Source organism: Colius striatus, chromosome 19 (assembly GCF_028858725.1).
Source record: "Colius striatus isolate bColStr4 chromosome 19, bColStr4.1.hap1, whole genome shotgun sequence".
NCBI classification, from domain to species: domain Eukaryota; kingdom Metazoa; phylum Chordata; class Aves; order Coliiformes; family Coliidae; genus Colius; species Colius striatus.
The window spans coordinates 4,237,386-4,255,215 of record NC_084777.1 but is presented as its reverse complement, the minus strand read 5'-3'; the positions used below and the strand labels follow the sequence as shown (position 1 = coordinate 4,255,215).

General features: G+C 41.0%; 2 protein-coding genes across 2 annotated transcripts; one reads left to right on the top strand and one right to left on the bottom strand.

Annotated features, from left to right (window-relative positions):
* Positions 1–45: 45 nt before the first annotated feature.
* Positions 46–13,017, top strand: STKLD1 (serine/threonine kinase like domain containing 1). Its single transcript, XM_062011961.1, has 19 exons — positions 46–303; positions 769–864; positions 1,338–1,382; positions 1,910–1,984; positions 2,596–2,700; positions 2,907–2,977; positions 3,545–3,660; positions 4,171–4,286; positions 4,374–4,534; positions 5,138–5,268; positions 5,878–5,961; positions 6,890–7,006; positions 7,637–7,771; positions 8,682–8,810; positions 9,911–10,039; positions 10,919–11,047; positions 11,524–11,661; positions 11,989–12,068; positions 12,970–13,017. The coding sequence occupies exons 1-19, from the start codon at positions 289–291 to the stop codon at positions 13,015–13,017; spliced, it is 1,920 nt and encodes a 639-aa protein (XP_061867945.1). The 5' UTR covers positions 46–288.
* On the bottom strand, positions 12,871–17,484 carry REXO4 (REX4 homolog, 3'-5' exonuclease). The gene is made up of 8 exons (XM_062011834.1): positions 17,174–17,484; positions 16,541–16,899; positions 16,104–16,259; positions 15,706–15,899; positions 15,228–15,316; positions 14,615–14,689; positions 14,379–14,453; positions 12,871–13,688 (listed from the first exon to the last, which is right to left on the bottom strand). The coding sequence occupies exons 1-8, from the start codon at positions 17,387–17,389 to the stop codon at positions 13,587–13,589; spliced, it is 1,266 nt and encodes a 421-aa protein (XP_061867818.1). The 5' UTR covers positions 17,390–17,484; the 3' UTR covers positions 12,871–13,586.
* Positions 17,485–17,830: the final 346 nt, after the last annotated feature.

The following is a 17,830-nucleotide window of genomic DNA, read 5'->3' as shown; positions in this document are numbered from 1 at the left end:
GGCGGGCCGGGAGGCTCCGCCCCTCCGCGCGCGCTTAAAGGGGCCGCCCCGGGCGCTGAGGGGACGGTCGTGAGGGGCGGTGAGGCGGGCGCGGGTCTGCCCCTGGCCTGGGCGTCCTGGAGGGTTATAAAGGCGCTTTTGCGGCCTGAAAGTGTAGACTGAGGGGAAGTGTTTCTCTTGCTCTCTCCTCTGCTGGAACCCATCGCCAACAGCTAAACAGCTGTTCTTGCCCTGGGCCAGAGGGTCCTGCTACACCGTCCTTGTTGGAAGGCTGGGTCTTGTCCCACCATGGAGAAATACAAGGTCCTGGCTGAGAGGGAAGGGGCGGCTGCAGCCTTGTGGGTGGTGTAGGTGGTGCTGGGGGTATATGGCCCTGGGGAGGAGTTTGTGGCCTAAGGGAGGGGGCATCGCTATCCTTATGGGTGTTATGTAACTATGAGGCAGGAGTGTAAGTACCCCTGAGGTGGGGCCTGTACAGTGGGAGGGGGTCTGTGCCCTTGGTGAAGGTGTAAACTGTTCTGAGGGAGGGGCCAGGTGGTCTCAGGAAGGGAAGTGCTGCAGTGTGGATGGCCCTGGGGAGATGCTAGTGTTCTGCTCAACGGGAAAGAAGTGAGGGAGTTGCCTGTGGCCCTTCTATGGGGAATGGTAGGTGTGTACTTTATGGAGGGATGGTGTGGGAAAGTGGTTTGAAGGGGCTTTTGGAAGGCCTTGGTTGTTCTGCCATTTAGAGTTGAACAAGTGAATTAGTGTCTCTCCTCTGCCCGACAGGTGCTGGAGAAGCTCCAGCCTGGGGCTTTGGGCACAATGCTGGTAGCTGACTTGGAAACAGAAAAAGATGTGGGAAAGAAATATATAATAAAACAGGTGAGAAGGTGGTTGCTAGGAAAGCAACAGTCTGTTGGTACATTTGTCGTCTCCATGGGCCCTTCTGATAGTAAGAAAAACAAACACATTAGGCAGCTTTGCCACTGAAAGAATGGGCTTACATCTTCCTGTGCTGCTGCTTCGTAAATTGGAAGATTCAGATCAGTTTATGAGAGCATTGAGGTTAAAAGCAGCAAAAGAGAAGCATCTGGTGTATTTTCACCTTACCTTAATGCTACTTAGCTAGTGCCAGGAGAAGAGCTGGCTAGCTGTTGCAGACTCATTTGAAACTCAGTTTCTGGCCGTTTCCCAGCAGTGAGAGTGCTTTGAACATTAGAGATTGAAGCTAATATTGAAAATGTATGCCACTTCATATGCAACTTGCAATCCCAGTCACCCTGGCAAGACTGTTCTGGCTTCAAGTTTTCTTATCTCTCTACTACAATCTTTACCTTGTCTTTTGTTTGGTGCAGGTTGAATGCATTGAAGAAAAACAAGCGAATGAGGCCTTGAAGGAGGTATCAGTGCAGTTTTTCTTTACTAGTTCACTTAGACCAAAGTCTTAACAATGTCTTTTATCTGAAAGATTAACTAAGTAAATACTCGAATCAGGCTGGGCTATCTGAGAGGTGTTCTCTCTGCTTGAGCTCAGGCCATTATTTTTCATTCAGTCTTGTATTTGAATATGTAGATTCAAATGGACAACTGTTCTCAGAGAACAGTCTTTTTTCAGCGTTCATTGACCTTATATGTCAATTTCTAACATTTTATTATATGTTAATTTTGAGTTAATATATTATATGTTAATTTCTTGGAGTTTGAATTTTTTTAATGTAGAGTAGAGTCTTAGTGAAATATTTTCCTTAACTTGACACTTGTGGATGCAAATATGTAACAGAGCTGGCCCATTGTATGAATTTGATCAGATGTGTGACATGAACAAGACATGAACTGGCTTAGGATATTATTCAAGGTCCTATTCAGTGTAAAGAACTGTGTAGCCAAGGAAAGCTTTGCCTGATTATTTCTTTTCTATTCTATGTAGGCAATGAGTTTGCTGAAACTTCATCATTCAAACATCTGTGCTTACAAGGAATTGTTTGTGACTTGGGATAAAGAGGTGAGAATGAAATAGGATTGGTTAAACTGGAGCATATACCTAATGTTGTAGGCACATAACCATTTTGCAACTTGAAATTTGGTGTCATTGGTGTGAGATGCTAAAAAAAGGTTATTTGATTTGCAACAAGCCTGATTTTTTAACTCCTGAATCAATATGCTGAAAGCTGTGAAGATGTGGATTGGAGTCCATCACATGGCAGTATGGCACACTGAGTCACTGATTCTGATGTGAATCAGTGTGCAATACTGGTTTTTTTTTTTCATGCCTCTCTGAAAACCCTTTTGTAGGAGACTATAGGAAGCTGAAAGCCCTGACTTATTTGCAGATCTTATTCAATATTCAGGCAAAATTTGGGCTGAGTTTATGGAACAATTTAAGCCAAATATACATCCATATAGCTTCAGATAAGATGCTTGAGAAACGTTCTGTATTTTTAGTAAGATAAAGTGAATATTTTCTGCTCTGTGAGATTTTAATCATATCAGAACATCTTGGTATGGTTAATATCACACCTACCTGTTTGGCCAAGTGCTTGGTTTTTCCTTTCTTACTGGATATGTTATTACCTGTGAACAATTAGATAATTTTGTTGTAATGTTTTATTACAGATATCATCTCTGTTCCTTTGTCTGGTAATGCAGCACTCAGGCCAAGGAGATCTTTCATCTCTAATAGAGGAAAAAAGGCAGAAGTCAGAAAAAATAACACACATGGTAAAAAGTACAGAAGAGGCACCTGCTTGAATTGACAGTCTTACTGCTTTTATATTTGTTCCTTTTGTATTCCCCCCTTTTCAAAGTCCTCTGTAAAATTTTCAAAGCATGGTGTTTTACTGAGGGCTGGTTTTGGAATCTATCTACCAAAACATATTTGGAAATTACTCAGTTTGTTACATTTTCATATATATTCCCCTCAACAGGTGATTCAGAAGTTCCTGGGACAGATGGTGGATGCTTTGCTTTATATACACAAACAAAATATTTTCCACAGGTGAACAGAAATCTTCTTCTCTTTGATAGATCTTTTGTTCTTTGCAGTGTTGGCTCAGCATAGCTGCTCAGGGCACTGAATTTTACTGTTCCAAAATGGGAAGTAAGAGGTAGAAATTAGTTTTCTCTGACTTCTGAAGTCATGTTTCTTGACTTTTGTCTAGAATTATTCATCTGAATGAAGTTTCTCTCTGGAGTTTGTGTGTTAAATTTCTAATATTAAACTGTATATTAGAATATTGACCATCTTTGTGAATGCCTACATTGTAGTGGCTGTGATGGACAAGGTATACTTAAAGTACCTAGAGAGACAATCATTGCATTCCATGTTCAGATAAATTCATCACAATTACAAGTTTTAAAGCATTTCACAGTAAAATAGGAAAAGAATTGTTGTTCAGTTGATCATCAGTTATATATTTTAAAAAAACCTCAAGGAAACAACAAAAGCCTTCAACACCACCCCACCTACCCTCACCAAAAATCCCCAAACCTTCTGATGTGTGAAGGGGCTTGGAAGCTGTGGTTGTTTGTCATTAAACTCTGACAGAAAGTATTTGTGTTACAGAAATCTCAAGCCATCAAACATACTTGTGACTGGTGAAGCATCCTTCGTGCTTAGTGACTTCAGTACAGAAACACTTATGACAGATGAGATGAAATGGAAAATAAGAGTGGATGAAAGTAGATATTTGTTTTACCTTTTATTTACTTTGTTTTTAAAAGATTCAGTTGTGGGGGATATTTGTAGTCTTCAGTAAAATAAGCCATAGAGGGAAATTCTTCCCTCCATCTTCTCTGCATTATACTATTAGTCTTCTAAAGTATGAATAGGATATTCATAGGCAGTTGCCTGCAGCATTAGTTGTGTTCACAATTGAAAACTATAGATAAGTCTGTGAGTCTCAGAGCTCTGCAACAGGTACAGTTAGACTAGATGATCTTTTGAGATCCCTCCCAACCCTTAAGATTCTGTGATGCATATTCACTAACATCTTACAAAACTCTTCATTGGTTATGGCATTTCTTAGTCTTTTTTGGTATATCACCAGTAAAAAAAAAAATCTAATCTTTGCAGAATAGCTCTGAATTATTTTTAGATATAAAACAGTTGCCTACAGTTCATGCATGTGCAAGCAAAAACTGTGCCTAGTGCAGTGTCAGCAACACTACCCTATGATTCTTTTTTTTCAGCAGATGACAAGTCTTGGATGGCTCCTGAAACATTTCATTTTTCTTTTACTGAGAAGTCTGACATCTGGTCTCTAGGTTGTGTTCTACTTGACATGATGACCTGCTTTGTTCTGAGTGTATGTAATAATGTTTCATTATAGATTTTAAATGTTATAGCTCTACCTGAGTGCCTTAAAGCTCTTCTGATATTAAACTCTTTACAGGCAGAAGAGAGAACCTCATTGCTACAGGATATTAGACAGGATACTGGCTCTCTTGAGGGACTTCTGACACTAATGCAAAATCAAGATAACAGCTCTTTACCTTTAATTCCAATTTTGTTTATGATGCTACAGATTCAGCCCAGCATGAGACCCTCAGCAGAGTAAGTTCTGGATGCTTTCTTATTTTTTTGTCTTAAACTCCACCTGCCTTCACAAAGATGGGAATGTCAGCTACTGTTTGAAAGAGATTGAGTCAAGGTTGCTGATCTTACTGCCTTGACAAGTTGAGTTCTTAAAAACAAAGACTCAATGTTAAACATAGGGAGAAACTATTTCACTGTTCAGGTGAGGGAGCCCTGGCACAGGCTGCCCAGGGAGAGTGTGGACTCTCCTCTGGAGGTTTTCAAAACCCACCAGGACATGTTCCTGTGCAACCTGATCTACGTGGCCCTGCTCTAGCAGGGAGGTTGGACTGGATGATCTCCAAAGGTCCCTTCCAACCCCCACCATTCTGTGATTCATTCAGAAGTGGACATTATAGAATCACGTTATACACAATTTTGCAAACCATTAACTTGAAACCTAAGTGTGGCTTGCTCACTGTAACCTCTTTCATTAGCTATTTTGTAGTAAGTTTTTTACATTACCAAAAAATAATCCAATCTCCAAATGACTGTTATTAGCTTTCTGTAGGAAAATGAAAAAAAAACCCACTATGGTTCTTTCCCAACTTACCTGTGCTGCTTTTGTGTCTCTAATTCTAGAGAGCTGGCTGATATTCCATTTATTAAGGAATGCCTGACTGTTGCTGGTGCTTCTTCAGTAAAACTGAAAAAATCTTTGCCTCCTAAAATAATAGATGTGCTCCTTGAGGGAGGAATCGAAAGTGTTGTAGGTAATAAGGAAGAGGAGATTAATGGTGACTTTCATAGGAAATAAATCCATGTGTTTTCCAATCAGTGTATATTCTACTTGAAAATTAACTCTTGGACATTCATTTTATTTGAAATAAAATGCCATTTGGAGGAAGAATCTCTATGCAGCCTTTTCTATAACATCATAAGATTACTGGCCATACCCATTGCACACTTAAATGGGGTCAGGGATCATTCCTCAGACTGGGAAGGCTCACTTATTTGGCCTGCATCCTAACACGTTTGCCAATTTGTACAAACAAAGGATCTGCTCTATTTACCTCTAAGCAAGGAAGGTATTATTTTAATTTGAGAAGGCTACCAGAATAATGCATTTCAAGCCTCCATTCCTTCTCTAATTTAATATTCCAACAGGCCCCCAAAATATATAATGCTGAATACAGGGATTATACAGCTGAATCATAACACTGTATTTTTATTGTTTTATGCATTAGAGGAAAAGATTTTTGTTATAAATCATTCAAATTTTATTTATGTGAATTCACATCTTGTGTAACTTAGAGAAAATGTGAGACTTCTTTATGCATGTTTGTATGAAATAGTTAGAAGAATTTTCTTGGTTTATGTAGAATTCATGCAGGCTTTCTGGGATATAGAAGAAGTACAGACTAAAGCCATTCAGCACCTTGCCAGCTTTGTAAGAGATAAAAGTGGTAAGGCACTATTTTGTTTATTCTGCTTTTCCCCTATAGTTTAAGATAATAGGAAGAAAGAAAAATCTCATGGCAAGAAATGAGAATGAAATTGCTCTCTTCCTATTTCTCATTTTTAGAAGGTACTGGAATAAGCCACTAGCTGATATGATTGTGTTGGTACTTGTTTTCTAAATGCTTGTTGAATGGCAGAGGTGTTTTACTGGATAAGAAAAATGGTTACTGAAAAAAACCCTTAGTGATTATATAACTGGCAAATAAAGTAGGAAACTGACAATTGAGGAAGGTAATTCATATCAGGGTTGGGGCAAGGCTTAGGGCTAGAGGACTGATGGAGCAAAAGGAAGCTACATGTGTCTAATTTTTATGTCTAGTAAAGCTGTGTGAGTGATGACTGGAGATTTTCTCTCAGCATCTGCATGTTTTTCAGATTAATCTTTCAGATCAAGATTAATATTTTCAAAGCACCATGTTAACTCAGTTATCAAATGCATTGTTAATTGATAGTGACAGCATTTTTATGCTGGCATTCACTTTTGATATTAAGCACAAGGTATTCATATCTGTAAACAATAAGGAAAAAGAATAATCTCTTTTTTCCTTAGTTACCCATGTCTTCAACTCTTACTGAAGAAACCTTTACTCAGTAGTACAGCAGAATTTGGTTATAACTAACAATATTAATGGATCTTGTGATTCTCATTCAATCCTAGTGAAAGCAATACAAGGCACTACATACCAAATTCACTCTGTATTGTTTCATCTATGCATGCATTTTCTTCTTTGATTCAAGAATGTTGTTTTGCTGTATTACATAGTCCAGAGGGACTCAAATGTATTTGGAACTCTTGTGTTTTGGAGTGTAGATACCCACTGAGCATTTGAACATGTGTAACTGAATGTTGTCTCAATTTTTTTTCTCCCACAGCCTTGCCCTATTTGCTGACATTAACAGAACTGATAGTTCTTGCCATGAAGACTCACGTAGATTCTCTCAAGTTACAAGTAGATGGTTGCAGTTTATTGCTTGAAATTCATAGTCAAGGTACAGTTATGAGACTTCCAACTTATGCTGAATCATGCAGCCTATCTCTTTTAAAGTTAGGTGTAACAGATAAGGCTTGAAATGCATTCTGCAGTGATTTTTTGGGGGAGATAAGTTTAAAGTAATAGAGGAATTTAACCATCTCTAATAAGAGTTTGGGTTCTCATTCTTCAGGACTGGCATACATTAATTTTGTGTTAGAATTAATGTTAAATACAGACTATTGATTTTAAACCAAACCAAGTTTGTTTTCATGTTATGCAGAGTATTACTAGAGTGCATCAATAAGAGGCTCTCAGTGTTCTGGTATTTGAATTTCAAACCATAAAAGTGTGTTTTGATCTCTTATGTGGTCCCTGTTGTCACTGTCTTATCATATAATCATTTCAGTTGGAGAAGACCTTTAAGATCATAAAGTCCATTGATGTCTTGTCAATTTACCTTGGTAACAGCTGATAATGGTACAAGCTTGAAAACAGTAAAAATTGTGTTTCAGAGAATGAAAATTTAACTTTGGTTGTTACATGAAGAAATGCTGTTAATTGGGTGGTTTACTTATGCTGACATCAAGGGGTTCAGAAAAACCCTCCAAACCACAGCAATATATGTTCAAATGTTTGCTATTGACAGCTTTAGAACAGGATACGGTGATGGCCCTGGATGAGAATGTAACCAGCTCTCTGTTAGTGACAATAAGAAAACATGCTGAAAATGAAGAGTTACTTTCATTGGCCTGCACGTTACTGATGATGACTTCAGCCAGTGGTGAGTCACCTTGTTAATTTTGAGGGAATATTCATATGTTTCTACTTTCATATTCTAATCCAAGATGTAATGCAGAACTTGTGACTTCACTGGAACATGTAGGTATTAGCTTAATGTTGGTAAGATTGGCTAGATATTGGTAAGACAACACTCCTGAAAGTATAAGGCACAGTGCCAAGGCTTCAGGTACTTACAGAATTCTATTACAATGCTCCTGTACTTCATCTTGTTTTGTGATGTACAAAGTATAAACTGTGCAAATAGTAGTGCTTGGGAAAATGAGGGCCTTGAACCTGTGTTCTATTTTTGGCTGTGCCATGGTGAATTGAAACCATTCTATGTGATTCCTCTACTTTGGTTGTTTTCCAGAGATTTTTATTGCTAAATGTTTGTAACATTTTTTTTACCAGCTTTCAGTGTCAGTTCAACAGTCATCACATGACTGCTTTTCTAAATGATTACAGAAGGATTTAGCAGCAAGGGAGCAAGGGGATGATCTTAAAAACCCCCCAAAGTACCAAGTGTCATGTACAAATAAACTTTCCATCTAAGGCCAAACTATTTTTATATGGTGTTTTCTAGTTCTGAAGCTGAAGTAACTGCAAACACTTCAAGAACAGCCACTTATACCCTCCCAGTTCTTTTTCTGCTTTAAATTTCAAATAGCTAAGGTAAAAGGGTGGCTAAATATCCATCTGAAAGGGTCACTTGTGCTAAATACTATGCTTGGGTGCATCTTGTTAAAGAATTTCAATCTATTCTCTTACTTTCTTTTGTCCAGCTGATGGTATCACGTTGCTGGCTTGTTGTTGCTGTTTAAAAATGGTTAGTAGTGCTGTCTGTTTGAGGACAGTGAGTGGGACAAAAATACCACATTCTATAGATTTCTTTTTCCTCCTATGTTTCTTAGAAGTTACTGCAGAGAGTCTGTGGAAAGTTGGAGTAATTCCAGACCTTCTGTCAATATTAAGAAATTTTCTTCATAATGAACAGATCTGCCTCTCTTGCTGTGGCATTCTCTGGAGCTTGGCTGTGAGTGGTAAGTAGAACACAGCAAGTATTGTGCCTAAGCTCATGTGACTGAAAGGCAGCAGGTATTGTGCCTAATTGAGTTCAAACATTCTTGTTGCTGGGACTGGATGGCTTTTTTTTCCTCCCAGTCTGGACAGATGTCTTCACAATACTACTAGAATAACTTTAAATGATCCAGAGTTAAATGAGAGAAAACTAAAAAGTAATGCAGACTTCTTAGCAACTCTTTTTTTTGATAGGGTGTTAAAGTCAAATTTTGACTGTTTAGACCAAGATATGGCTTGTGAGGAGCCTGTCAGAAAGGAAAGGGCACTTGCAGTTGTTGTCAGTCATGGTTTTGCTCTACTGTTAGCAGAGGGAGTGCAGTGCAAACAGCATATTAGATAAATAAGATGCTATTCATTCCAAATGCTATTCTGATACTTTATTTGCATCATGCTCCTCTTGGCAGCACTGGGCTAAATCTTGAGTTGGACATCTAGAGACTTGCTTTTCCAAAAGAAGTGTGATTGGCAAGGTAGCAAGTGTACTGTTCCCATTGCCTAAGAACTAAACCAGCATCATCCTGCAATCTTGGAGAGCCATGACTGGTTGCCTGAGCTGGCTCCTTATGAGACCATACTGGGAGATTTTTAGGGGATTAGTTTGTGACATGTTCTTGTATAGGTGTGTGGTGGTGTAATCATCAAGGAAGGCTGAAAGCACACAATGTGCAGCATTGCACTTGGTGATGCAATCAAACTACTCATTTGATTTATGTGACTAGCTAAATGTCCATCCTGCAGATCTTTTTCTGTTGAAAAGGTGGTTGTGTTTGTAGATTTCTTGCTGTGATACTCATGTATAACTTAAATGGCAAAAAAACTAGCTCCTGGAGAAGTTCAGCTTTCTGCAGTAGATATTGCTGTTTATTAGTCCTGTGAAACTTGGTGTGTTTTTGCACAGTTTGGTTTCCTTTCCTCTGCTGTTGTCCATACTAAAATAACCTTTCATTGCCTCAGTGCCATTGCCCATTAAAGTTTTACTGATAAAATTTGACATACAGTGTCCTTATGATAATATTTCTTAATTGAATAACTCTGATGCTTTTTTTTAATGGTAATTCAGAGACTAATGGAGACCAAGCATTGCTGAAAAGTGCTGTTCCTGTTATCTCTGCGGTCCTTGAAGAGCACCTCCAGAATGGAACAGTCACAGAGTCTGCCTGCTCTGCTCTGTGGGCGTTGTCACTCCAAGGTGTGTTTTCCCAGTCTTCCTGTGCACGAAAGAGATTAGTATGTCTGTCAGTGTCAGTGGTCATCCTTGAAATACAGGCTGCTTGGCCTTAGCAGGCTCTGCAGATGGCAGCAGAGGTAGGAACTTGAATCTTTTAACCAGTCTTCGCTGCATTTGCTCTCTAACGCTCCCTAATGAAGCTATTTTGTACATGCCATAGCAAGCACAGAACTAGATACTGATGGCTGATCTAATGATGGGCAGCTACAGCAACCCATGCCTTGCAGACCACGCTGGCTTAAGACCAAGAATCCCATTTGTGTTACTCCTTTGAACACAGCATTAGTGTTATGCAGCATGGGCTAGGAGACTTGGGTTTCATGTCATCTGCTTTGTCAATTTGGAACATTATTTCAGATCAAAATAAAATGCACATCTCTTTCATTAACATGTGTACTAAGGAACATATCCTTGCAGTACTACTGTCTTTTTCTTTCTCATGCAAGAGTGTTGTCTTATGTTTACCTGCTATCCTGTGCCTATATCATCCTTCCACCAGGAAGAGCTGAGTAAAACAAAGCAATTTCATTTCTAGTACATACCAGCAGGTTAAGTATTCAAGACTCTCCATTCCTTTTGGCTTGGAGAGTGAAAGGGAATCTTGACAGAGGAGATATATCAAATTTCTCCTAGACCCCTTCATCAACTCAAGATAACATTTTATTGGGCTCTTTTTTATTGCAGTACAGGTTTTCACATGCTGGCTTTCTAACTTCTATTGCATGATTAAAAAATCATTTCAGAAACAGGAGGCAGAAGTTGAAAATGCTGATGAGTGTTTTAAAGATTTTTGAGTATATTGAAGTTTTAAGGGGTTTGTGTGTGGTGTTTTTTTCCAAGGTTGCTTAACTGAAAATGAATATGAGCCCATGACAGCACTTCTGCTGGACACACTCAGGATGAACCCAGGAAGACCAGTGCTGGTGAAGAATGCCTGCCTGGCATTAGCCAGCCTTCTAAGATTATCTGGTAATATTCAGCAATTCTTTTTGTATCAGTTGCAAATCAGCTCAGAACTGGATTGTTTCTGTATAGTTCAACAGTTCATTCCTGCAGGGCTGGAAGATGAAATAGTGCAACTGGAGGTGCACATTTTTTTCTTCCCCTGCACCCAGCATGCCTGTGTGACCAATATTAGATCAGCACCATCTGATCTATTAGTAACTTGAGTTTTTTGTTACTTACTCTATGATGAAATTGTTTCAACTGTGTAAAAGGGTACAGCTCAATCTGTGTGAAAACAGTAAACATGAAAATACCACTTCTGCCGTGCATGACAGTGTCAGCTGCATATATGGTGGTTGTCTTGTTGCCCAAAGAGGCTTCAGAATAGCTTTTAGGAAGGCTGAAAATAATGGGCATGACTTTCTGGAAAAATGTTACATGTGTGTGAGCTAAAGCCAGGGACTGCAAAACAGGTAATGCAGAGTGCTTGTCTCTTTCAGAAATATCAGCTTTGAGATTTATACTGGATTCAAAAGGCAGTGGAATAAACCTCATCAAAGATGCCTACCATCTGCACTTCGATGCTCCAGAAGTGGTGCAGAGTATCTGTATGCTGATGAACGAGATGGTTCAGTATGGTGAGATGGTGGTGATAAACTCGAGTCTCTTCCTCTCCCCCACCCCCAAAAGACAGTAAAAAGAAAACTGTAACAGCAGCTGCCAAGGGACATACTGGTTTTTCTCAGGAAGGATGTACTATGTATCAGAAAAAGGAGGATGAATTCTAACTGAGAGTTCATACCACTTTTTCTTTAATTATAGATGCCACTCTGATGTTAGAACATTGTAATTTCATCCTCTCTTGCTTTCTCTTTGTGGGTCTGTCCTCTTGCTACAATCCTTTAGCTCCTGCTGAAACCCTTGGCAGTTGTAACCATAAATAATCCTGCTCGTTTCCCTTACAGATGACGTTGTGCTGGATATGCTGTCCCAGGAAACAGAGCAACTGCTGTCTGAAATAAAGAGCTGCTTTCCATCTAGCATGGTATGGACAAGTCTGTGATGCTTAGTATATTATTTCTAGTTATGGATTTTTGTCATTCTCAAATGGCTGGATTTGCATGGTGTAGAAAGTTTCAGGATTAGGTGTATATGAGGTGCAGAGTGAGTTTGTAAAAATATTTTTAACTACTGGAAACAAGTAGTTACAAGTTGTTACAAGTAGTTACAAGTTGCTGGCATTTTTTAAAAACTCTTTTCTGGTTTCTTGCAGCATTGTATTAATTTACTGCATTTTTCATACTAAATCAGGCACACCAGAAGCAACAAAGTTATTCAAGCTATTTAATGTTACACTAGTATTTCTTCTGCAACGCCTTGCTGTCAAGAAACCAGTTATTACAAGCTTTTTATGAAGCAAATAAAACTGGTCTAACCTTGCTCCTTAGTTATGCAATTAGCCTGCTTACATAATTTGTCCTAAAGACAGACCCAAACTTGTTCTCCAGTGTTTCCTGCAGGCATTGCCTGTGCCAATTTAATGACCACTGCAGCTCCAAGGTAGTGAAGGAAAAAAGAATCACAAAAGGGAGGAAATCTCCACCTTCCTTTGTAAATGGAATTGTTCCTTGTGTCCCCAGTTGAAAAGACAGCACAGACAAGACCAGAACACTCTCATTCTTATGATTAGTGTGCCAAGTAACTCCCAAATCCCTGCAACCCATTCCTTTCTACCTTCCTCTATCCATTCAGATTATTTACACCACAGCATTAGTGTTCACTCTGGGAATGACAGGTGCTTTGGACTTTGCAGAATCGGGCCTAACATATGTTTAAAATATCACTCATTTTAAAGGCCTGTGCTGACACAATCTTTTTATTAATAAAGGAATATAAAAATAAGTGAAGGTACTCTTGTATTTGACAATTCTCACGTTTCTCCCCAGGAGATTGTGACCCTTGTGGATGCAACACTTTTGAAACTGCGGAAGTAAAAGAACAGCTTTTTGTGTAAGAACAAGACTTGTCTGTTTCTGGTTCAGATATAAAAGCTTAGATCCTCCAGGACTATTTTAAAAGATTGTTCTCACCAGTAAGATTAATATTGGACCATTAATCACATATAAACTTGTTTTGTTGATTTAGGTTCCACAACTGCAGGACTAACAGCAACAATTCACAATTTGCCTTACTTTGTAGACGTTCAAGTACTTGAAATAAAGATTTTAGTCTTGGGAGTTTCAGCAAAGCAATGACAGCTTCTTCCTTCATCTATCATAATTTAAAAACACCTTTGAAACTTATTCAGTGTATATTTCCTTTGTGGAAACTGAACTGATAGTGTACTTGACAAAGACATTTGTTGCAAGTCTTGTTTAAACACAGTAGCAGGCATTGGGTGTAGGTACCATCCTGAAAGGGGACACTAAGTGTCCTTGTATGTCCCAGGGTAGGAACTATTGTCTTTTGATTGTTTTTTATGAAGTAGCTGCTGTCAGTTCTGAATTCTCTACATTTGCCCTGGAATGTGACACGAAACCAACAAATGCTGCAGATAAACCATTCAGGTTTTAGCATTTTTCTTGTTAGATTTGTTCCTAACAGCAGCTTCCCACTTCTTTTTCTCCAGGGTGTACAGTCTCATAGCTGCTTGTGCATCCTGAATCTAAAAAGGAACAGAACAAAACAGGAGGCTTAATGAAACATAGCTGACATAGTTTAGGAATATTACTATTAAGTGGCTAAATCCTTCATTTTAATATATTCTTTCATAATTTCTTTCTAGCTTTAGGTTCTGTGATTAGTGGAAGGGGACAAATGTATTCAGACTGCACGGCCCACCACAGGCTACACACTGCTCTCTCTCACCATGACTTGAAGCTGTCATTAAAAAAACATTCTTCATACAGTACCTTGGAGATACCCTCACAATTTGCCCTGCTTTCTCAATTCATTCCTCTTTTATATCCTCCTGTCCACTGAAAGAAAGGCACTAACTGCTGAGATTCAGTACTAGGCTCTCTCACTATTGTATCCAACCTGCCATAGTACAACGGTGCAGACGCTGAGGTAAGCAGTTAATACTTGAATTACTTTTCTCCTTGGAGATGTTAAAATAACAAGAATTAATATTTAAACAAAATACAGTTGACTTGTGCAAAAGTGGTATGAGAAACATAAAAGTAAGCAAGCTCAAGATGTCAGTCTTACTCCATGCTAGTGTTTGAGCAAAGCTTGCTAAGTTTCACTGAGAGGCTTGAATAAAGTCAGAGCGTTCTGGATTGAACCCAGATCCTAGAGCTAATGTGTAGTACTTTGATCTACGCAAAAATGTATGTTCTGGTCAGATACATACCGAGCAGTGCTCTGATGTCTGCACTTGGACATTTAGCAATCTCTCACAGAGCAGCTTCAATGATGGCCGTCCATTCTAGAACCAAAAAGACAGAATCGTGCTGTCTCTCACAAGAGCATTGTTTCCAAATGACACAAACCACACAGGAGAGAAGGAACAGTGTCAGGTAGAGGCAAGAGCAGGAGTGAGCTAAAAGTCTGAGTCAGTTGAGGTGAACTCTCCCAGCAGTTTCTTACCTTGACTCTCTGTCTGAAAGGTTTGTATTTTTGTGTGTCACGTATCTTCTTCTGGGGATGATCAAGAAATAGAACCTAGAAGAAAGTACATTTTCAGTCCAGAGGGTGCTGTTGCATGAAACTCCATGGAGCTTCCTGCTGTTTTCTTCCATCAGTTATAATATATAGTTCAAAATCCCGAATGGATGAGATCAAGATGATCCAGACAGGATAGTTTTTACTTAGAACTGAATCTGGAGGCACCATGTGTAGAAACTACCTGCAGTGCTAGTACAGCATGGCATCAGCTACCTGTGTCTGGTCGTGGTGACCAGACTGCTGTGCTGTGGGGGCTAAGCAAAGCACATCAACAGTTTTTTCATCATTGGCTCTTTGGTAGCCTGTTCAGTGCTCTCAGCAACAGGGTTTGAAAGATGAAGAACTTCAGTGGGCAAACACCTGGGGCCACACTTGGTGCAGCACGAAATAAAAAGAAACTGAGCTAACAGGGATAAAGCTGTAGTTTGTAGGAGTTCAAATGTGTTCATCTGATCCAGAAAGAAGTACTAGAAATTTATTTAATCTTAAATCCTGGAAACCTTGTCTTCAAAATAACAAATGTGCAGCCACATACCTTTAGATCATTGCGCAAAGCGTGTCCAACTAGAATCCTGCCATTCAAGATGTCAGCAACCTCCTTCTGCACTGTTTTAAAATCTTCACCTAAAAACACCACCCAAGGAAACACCTTCCATTACATGCATAAGACAACTAATCACTCTACAGTTAAAACACTGCAGTTGTGTCCTTGGGACTAGAGATGTACACGAGCACAGAGAGTTCTCCAATGAGCACAGCACTAAAAGGAAATAAACTTCCTGTTTTTCCAATACCCAGCTCCCTGAGTTAATGTTTTCTACAGCATTAGTGACCACTCTGGAAAAAGTATTTCTCCCCACATTTTTTCTTAGCATTCAGCCTACATTTGGTTTTCCATTTCCCAAAACAGGACTAAACCCTCCCCATGTTCAGCCAATGAGGCTTCTGAGAGAGGCTGTTAAATGTTCACTCCTTAATGAACATTTTGAGGGGAAAAAAAACCCCTCTCCTACCTGTCTTTATATTCTCAGGGCGTATGCCACTGACAGCTGTTCTGTAATCAGTCACCTCTTCTGTGGGCTTCACATACTTGTCATAAATGCACTTTCCAAACTGGTTCACGATGGACACACGAGCCACGATGCTGTCTTCACCCTTGGGTCCCACACCCACCATCTCACAGTCCATGGCCACAGCTCGTGTCAGCCTAAGAGACAAAAGGCCAGCTTGGTGACAACTCTGTTACAAGGGCCACAGGATGGAGTTCACAGGGTTCAAAAGGGGAAAAGCTTGGCAGTTTGTTTGTCAGCAGACACAAGGGGATGTCAGATTATGCTGTGCACCTGCAGATCACAGTAATTAGAAAGTCTCTGTGTCTCTGTTGCCCTTTTCCTACTGTAATGCCACTTACCCTTCAAAAGCCTTTTCTTTAACCAGCACCTGCTCCACAGACTTTTTGGATGGGCCTGTTTCAAGTCCCAGATTTCTTCTAGCAATTTTTGCTGCTTCAGGTCCTATTGCTGCTTCGATATCATTTGGATCAACATCATCAAACCAGATGTCAGCCCTGGTAAGTACAGATTTAATTCCATTTAAAGATCTTAAAGCAGTTTTCCATCTTTAGAGTGTAGAAAAGGCATACTTATTTTTTAACTAAGAAATCAGCTCAGTGAAGATTAGTTTAGTACTGTCACCTCTGCAGGTCTGTTGCTGTATCTGAGGAGTAGGGGCAGCATGCATCTTATTTTTCCCACCATTTGGTTGGGATGAGTGCAGCTGTTTTGAATGTGCTCCTTATGTATAACCCCCCAAATATTGCCATACATGTATGATGCCTGAAGTACTCACTCTTTGGGTTGCTGCTCTTCATGTTCTTCAGCTTTCCTCCTCTTATGTTTTATATCATCTTTTTCCTTTAAAATCTTGCCTTTTTTCTTTTTTTCTTTGCCATCTTTTCCATCACTTTTGGTGCCATTTACATGTTTATCCATTGCAACCCTCTTGGGTTTTGGCTTAGCTGAAGGAGGACTGTCTTTAGCACAACCACCATCCATTTTATTTGTGGATTTGATCTTTACTACATTCCCATTTCCACTGACAGCTGGGACTTCTTGGTTATTTCCCTCTTTGACTGGATGCTTCTTTTTGGTGTGTGTTTGCCCAGTAGAGAGGGGCCCGTTGGAGCTATTTGCCTTTTGTTTCAACAGCTAAAACGACAAAACCAAACAAAAAAGGGAACACAGGATTATCTCCTTCCCTTTCTGACCCCTCCATTAGTCCCGAGGGCATTCTGCCTCAGTGCCAAGAGGCCTGGCTCTAGCTCTAGAGGAATTACCTGCAACGGGACATCCCTTTATTCACTCAAGCTTAATGATTTCAATTACTGCAACCAACGTGGGGGCTGCACTCGGAGAATAAGAGCACGGCCGCAGCCTCCTCACCCCAGACCCGCCCCAGACGCTTCCCCCCGCTTCCCCTCACCTCCTGCAGCGCCTTCCAGTTGGAGGAGAACTCCCGGGGGCTGCGTGGGGGAGCGGCCGTGGCCGCCGCCATGCCGGGGCCCTTCGGCGCATCCCCCGCCGCCGCTTCCCCGCGGCCGCCCCGGACCTTCCTCTTCCTCCTCCTTCTCCTGCCCTTGCTGCGAGCCGCGCCACCCGGCCCCGGCGCCTGGGGCTCCGCGGGGCTCTGCTTCGCCATGCGGCCCGAGCCCTCAGCGAGACCGCCGCGGGTGTGGGGATGGACTGGCAACCGGGCCGGGGCTACCGCTCCCGCCACGCCGGGGCCGGCACAGGCAGCGGGGCCGCGCAGCGCCGGACCGGCCCGGCGGGGAACGCCGACCCGCGCTTCGGTTCCGGGCTGCGCGGCCCGCCCCGGTGGCCTGGCAGGCGCTGTGGGGTGGCTCCGCTGTCCCAGCGGGACCGAGGCCAGGGAGAGCAGGGGTTGAACGGCACAGAGCCCCGTCATCCCCCCGCGGATCGCCCCTCGAGTGTCTGGCCGCCCCACAGCTCGTTGTTGCCACGCTTTTGGCGGCAGTAAAGTTGCAAACGTTGCGCAAAAACACCCTCCGTGCAGCTGCACAGCCCCGGGCCGCAGGCCGGCCCCCTGCGCTGAGGGTCAGCTCCCCTGTTTGCTTAAACC

What these genes read in the sequence shown, in the direction of transcription:
- STKLD1 (XM_062011961.1), top strand. An exon ending in AGAAATATATAATAAAACAG is followed by an intron (nt 865 to 1,337) that starts GTGAGAAGGTGG and finishes TGTTTGGTGCAG; the next exon opens with GTTGAATGCATTGAAGAAAA. An exon ending in GTGGGCGTTGTCACTCCAAG is followed by an intron (nt 10,040 to 10,918) that starts GTGTGTTTTCCC and finishes TTTTTTTCCAAG; the next exon opens with GTTGCTTAACTGAAAATGAA.
- REXO4 (XM_062011834.1), bottom strand. Translation starts at nt 17,389, where the DNA reads ATGGCGAAGCAGAGCCCCGCGGAGCCCCAGGCGCCGGGGCCGGGTGGC. An exon ending in AAAGAAAAGGCTTTTGAAGG is followed by an intron (nt 15,900 to 16,103) that starts GTAAGTGGCATT and finishes TTTGTCTCTTAG; the next exon opens with GCTGACACGAGCTGTGGCCA. An exon ending in CCCTGAGAATATAAAGACAG is followed by an intron (nt 15,317 to 15,705) that starts GTAGGAGAGGGG and finishes TGGTGTTTTTAG; the next exon opens with GTGAAGATTTTAAAACAGTG.